Source organism: Eurypyga helias, unplaced genomic scaffold, assembly GCF_000690775.1.
Source record: "Eurypyga helias isolate BGI_N326 unplaced genomic scaffold, ASM69077v1 scaffold5087, whole genome shotgun sequence".
Taxonomy (NCBI): domain Eukaryota; kingdom Metazoa; phylum Chordata; class Aves; order Eurypygiformes; family Eurypygidae; genus Eurypyga; species Eurypyga helias.
The window spans coordinates 20696-26405 of NW_010259707.1; the positions used below are offsets into that span (position 1 = coordinate 20696).

Sequence of the window (5710 nt, forward strand, 5' to 3'; positions counted from 1 at the left end):
GGTCTATGGGATGGTGCCCCTGCCCATGGCAGGGGGGTTGGAACGAGATGATCTTTAAGGTCCTTTCCAACCCTAACCGTTCTGTGATTCTATAAATACACCATGAACTGGGAAGGAAGGAAGAGGGTAACAGATAAAATAGCAGCTATGCAGGGCAGGGGCATGCCCCTGCCCCCTAAAGTCAGTCACAGCCTTGCCCTTGCTCCAAAGAGTTTAATGCGAGTAAAATAATATAAGGCACCATCCTCAGACCAAGTAGCTAGTTAGTAAGAGAAAAGGACATTCATATTGTTGATTTTTAAGCAAAAGTATTAGAAAAATACACCGAGGAGGCTGAAGGTAACATGAGCCTCGTCATCTCCATAATACATCTCTCCCCTCTTGGTTTTCCCACTCGGGGCAATTCTGAGAACGATTTTCCTGCACAGCACTTCTGTTCTTGGGAAAATTAAGGCTCAGTTTTGTTAATACTTACTAATTTGCATATTAATATTTGCTAATGCATGTAAGGGTAAATGAAGGATTCTCCTAATGAACGTAAATAAATTTACTGACAAATTTTATGTGAAAACATGGCCCTAAGAGATCACAGATCAAGGAGCAATGGAGAATAAGACTGGAAAGAAGCATACACATTAACGAGGTTCCATATGGCCCTATAAGCCCTGTAAATGGACAGAATTACCAAGTAGAGAACATTTTAAACTTTACTCTGTGTGGCTGTCTGAAAGAAAAATAACAACACAATGACTAAACCGAACCAGGTCACAGAAGATTTTATACTCACTGGGCTGCTATCTTAATATACTTCTTCAACAGCTGAACACGCTTGCTGAGTTGAGAGCAAAGACAAATCTCAGTGACCACCCAGAACTGAATTTCATTAAATCTTCTTAAAAACAAGTCCAGATTTGCTGTGGTCTTTTTAAAATTGTGCCTTCCAAAGGTGTGATAGATCAGTTCCAGCTAGGAAAAAGAAAACAGTTTGGGATTTGTGTATTTTTTTTTTTAGAAATCTCATCTTTTGGACAGAGGAAGGAGGCTAAGACTGACCAGGTAAGTATTGAGCCTGACACTTGCTCTGCGGTTTACATTTATCACTGCACAGGTGACAAGGATTCAGGTTACAAATCCAGTAGGTAACAGCTGAGGCTTGTTAAAAGCATAACTACAGACTATGTGTAAATAGCTTAATACTGTAAAACATACAAAAGTAATACAATAAGCAGCACATGTTCAGAAGTCTAACAGCATTTTTGCATTTTGCCTGTAAAACTCAGAATACCTTATATTTTCAAAACTTGTAGGTGGCTTTATTGTAGTATCTCTGAAAATCAAGCTTATAGAAAATTTTGCAAATAATGCACAAAACTACAGTGCACAATTAAACATTTTCTAACAGATTGTAATCTGCTGAATGGATAGATGCTCATACCTCATGCACACAGTTGAAGAGCTCCCAGTCATAAACTGTCATCTGATGTGCTAAGTCTTTGGAGCTCATCAGTTCGAATGTTCCTACTGTACCAGCAGACGGTCCTTCTTGTTCTGGTAGTGGTGCCTACAAATGGAAAAACAGTATAAAAATATCTTAGAAATACTAAATTGCGTGATTAGTGCTTTTCTTCCAGTGTCTCTGACTTCTTTTCTCAGTGTGACCACTTTCCTAAGCACGTTTCTGACAGTAAAACTGAAATTTGCTTTTAACCGCAGGTTGGTATTAGGAAATAAGAAGCCCTGTGCAAAACCAGTATCCACTATGCACAAGAAAGTCAGGAAAATTCTGAAAGCTCTTCAGAGAAAATAAAACAGACTGTTCTCAGAGTGTTATTTTTAGCATTGTTCTAAAATTTGAAGCCAGAAATAAATACTTCAATACACGCTGTGCTAACCAAAGCATGTCTGTGTGTTTCAGAGCACAGGTCTTTCCACAAAGCTTTTGTTACCAGTTTCCTTTTTCACACACACAAATAACCAGGCCACAAAGCACAAACCAAATACTTTTGCAAATTACCGAGTCTAATGATGGGAATTATTGCATCTGCCACACTTGAGAAATCTGCAGTGATTGCAAGACCTTCTGATCATTTATAAAATAAACCTCATACTTTGACAGTACAGGGATGCACTATTTGTGACTGCAAAACTCCTGGCTGTGCTGTTTAAAATTGCATGCACACACTCTTATGAGAAGGAATCCTTCAAATCACTCGAGTAGAAAATATTCTTGACAGACACTTCCATACCACCCAATAAATGTGATCTACAGTTTTGCACGCAGGTGAATCACAGATGAAAGAGAGATTTAAGACACGGCTTGAGACCAAGCCAGATTTGAAGTAGATTGCTGTATATTTAGGGTCAGAGTGTTTGAACCAGCGCTGCTAAAATACTAACAAACCACCCCACTGCAAATTCAAATGTGTTACATCAGCAAAGCTTCCCGTGAAGCCCCGTTTTAATGGTTTGGTTTCCAGGAGAGGGCAGCAGAGTTCACTCACAAGCTTCTCAATTTCTCATCGGGCCTTTGTTAGCTAATTACAGAGCCGGGGAATTGTCAACAGGCTCCTTTCTGAGCACAAGCTCAACGGTCTGCAAGATGAACAGACCATATTTACTTGCTGCAGTATAAAAAATGAGCTTGCTAAATGAATCCCCTTTTATATACGAATACTATGGTACCAACAGAAAAAGGACTGACTGGATGAATACACCAAATCGCTTTCTCAATCACACACAGTATGTAGGAGCGTTATTTCTGTGTGAGTTCTTGCTTTGTACTCGAGGGAAACCTTGCCTTTCAAATATCATCATACTACAGACTAGTTAAAAACGATTAAACTAAACCACAGGCATTATTACCTTAAAAGCTCCATCTACAATTTTAAAAAAGGGTGTATGTAAGCAAAGTATTATCTAAAAAAATCAGGACAGCCATCAGTCATGTAACAGCCAGCAGGTCGCTCTGAATTGGAATTTGCACAAACACAAAATTTCTTTAGTTTAAGACAGAGTATGAACTAAAAGTATGCGGTTTTGTGTAGAAAAACCTAATCTGTGGAAATCTGTGGAAGGAGAATTCCCAAAGACGGAAAGAGGCCTTTTTTCCCCTATTTGGAGACAAACACAACATAGTTGTTACCATAACAAACACATATTTTCCAAGGCTAGGAAAGAAGTGCTTAGATGTAAACTCATTGCATATCTGAGAATTCATCTAACCCAGAGCAATTTTCACGTGGGAATTGCCAAGCGCAGTGTGAATAAAAGCACATGCACAGGCAGCAGCCAGAAAGTGGAATGTGAAAGGATTAAACTGGGAGGCAGGTAAGGTTGCAACAGTTTTCAATTTGTTTGTACCTCTTTGAAAAAAACGCAGCTGATGCAGGGATGTGTTGTGTTACGCTGTGCTGAGAACCCTTTCTGAGGGTGCTGAGCGTTCCTCCCCAATTCCCACTGAAGTCAGCCCAGCTGATGAAAGCTAGCACATGGCAGCCCTTCATCTTAAGAGCTCCCTGCAGCACTGGGAGTGCTTGATCCATGGCAAACAGCAGTCAGGCCAGTTTGCTGCCAAAGCTGTGTCTACACAGACAGTGCCAGGCCATGTAGAAGTACCCAGCGCAGTGGTACTGACACAACACCCCTGCTTTAGAAGAGCGTGCCCCATGGGGGTCCTACTTGGCAGGATTAATTAACCTTAAGGGAATACCAGAACTTAACAAACCGAACAAGAGGTATCTCTGCACAGAGCTACAGTAGGCTGGATGTGCATTCCCCGGGTACTAAACTGAAAGCAGCAGCAGAGCACAGACTTCACCGCGTCCGTAGAAGAAATCAGGCATGCATACTAAGTGGCTTACTAAAAGCATAGAGGAGGTGGAAACACGGCTAGGAGTAGTACAGTTCATGCTGACATGACTTGGCAAGGACACTTGTTTTTAACAAAATAAAAGGAACAAAAAGTACAGTCAAATCAAACTCTATAAAAGCAGACCCCGTGGAGATGGCTAGAATTGCTGTATAAACTGTTAAGAACTGATGAACAATTCTACCTCCGAAAAAACAGACCTTCTACCAGGAATATTTTCTGCAATTCTATTTAGAATCATCTGATATTTTCATACAGTATTTTGTGGGGCCGAGAAATAAAATATTTTAAGGAATTTACTGTTGGAATCAAGTCTCCAGAGTGTCTTAACCAGTAACATCTATCTTGAAGAATATATCCCTGTGGCCTTGAGGGGATAATTCCGCAATCAGGAATTACTGCATGTCTTAGTGACAATATTCCACTCTTCCTGAATGCTCGGTGTGAGAATACTGGGATCAAGTGCTGTCACGTGGCCCACATGGGTTTCTGCTCTAGTTTAGGAAATTCTAACACTGCCTTGTTTTAATTTCAGGGCTCATCCCATAGCCCTGTGACAAGCCCTGCATTGTGACTGCTTCCACTAGTTTTTACCTGAAGTGTTGACAATGCAAAAAGGGCCAAGTGTTCAAAGAAAGCGAAGCACTGAACTTCTGAGAACGGCATACGTACGTACCAGTGAATCGAACTGATCACGTGGGCAAGCAAACAGCCGTCCATTAATACTCAGAGTTGTAAACACTGAGACATCATGAGGTTTGAGCACAACCTTTTCTGTAAGCATGAAACAAAGTATTATTTTATATATATGCAGAATTTAAAGCAGGAGTGATCCAACAGCTGCACAGATCACCCTTCTGGGAACAAATTTTACACAGTAAACCGATGTGCAGGGTACAAAATAGATGACAACAAGGTGCTTTTTACTGAAGAAATGTGACAACAAGCTCAGCCCAAACCAGTCTCCTACAGAACTGGCATACAGAACTAGAATCCCAGCTCCAAACTGTACAGACGGGTCAAGAAGCCTGTGCTGCTGTCTCTTGAAACTACCTGAAAATACTCAGCCATAATCAGGGACTCCATTCGTTCTTCTCCGAGCTGTAAGCTTTTAGAGAGCTGTTCTTAGTAGAAATTGCATTGGAAGGCAACATTTGCATAAGGAAGTGATGAAATGCAACTGTATTCAGATTCAAAGCCAGCAGTTCTAAAAGAGCATCACATCACAGGTAAACAAAAGCCAGTGAAGTAACTTCCAAAACAGTCTCTTCCAGCATGTGCTGGCTGTCAGCAAAGCTGACAATAAAAAATTGCTGCAACTGCAAAAAGTAGAGCCGCCTGGTGTCAGTTCTGAGGAAGTGAGCTGGCTTTGGCAGGCACCACTGTTAGCAAAAATGCCTTCCAACACAGCTCTCATTAGCTCTGTGTGTGTCCGTGCAGTCGTGCTCACCCACAGCACTTCAGCAGCACCACTTCCCCAGCAGAATTCACCTTGCAATTACTCTCCTGTTTTCACAGCCTGTAGCGGGGGACTGACTCCTGACCCTTTGCCAACACCAGCCCGGGGGCTTGGCACTAAGTTGCTCAGTAGGAGTCTGCATGGACAGAGCAGCCAGAATGGTGGTGACCGCTGCTGGAATGCCTGCACTGCAGTGTTTTCTGCCACTGCCTGTTCCTGTGTCCAGCCTGACGTTATCCATGCTTCCTGCTGTTTCTGTTCTAACACTTACAAGTCTTACAGTGAAGGAAACTCGGGGTAGCTCTGCTCTGTAACATGCAGATACACAAGCTTTTCCATTTTTCCCATCTCCCATGTGAGCTCTGGTCTGTGCCTGCAGTAGG

At 41.8% G+C, this 5710-nt stretch overlaps 1 protein-coding gene across 1 annotated transcript in view; it reads right to left on the reverse strand.

The window, feature by feature from the left end:
• The window catches only part of RAPGEF4 (Rap guanine nucleotide exchange factor (GEF) 4), a gene marked incomplete at its 5' end in the record, with an annotated part of 37313 nt that overhangs the window by 17566 nt on the left and 14037 nt on the right, over positions 1-5710 (reverse strand). The window contains 3 exons of the mRNA XM_010154736.1: positions 788-966; positions 1436-1561; positions 4545-4642. Coding sequence (XP_010153038.1) covers positions 788-966; positions 1436-1561; positions 4545-4642 — 403 coding nt within the window. The remainder of the gene's footprint in view (positions 1-787; positions 967-1435; positions 1562-4544; positions 4643-5710) is intronic.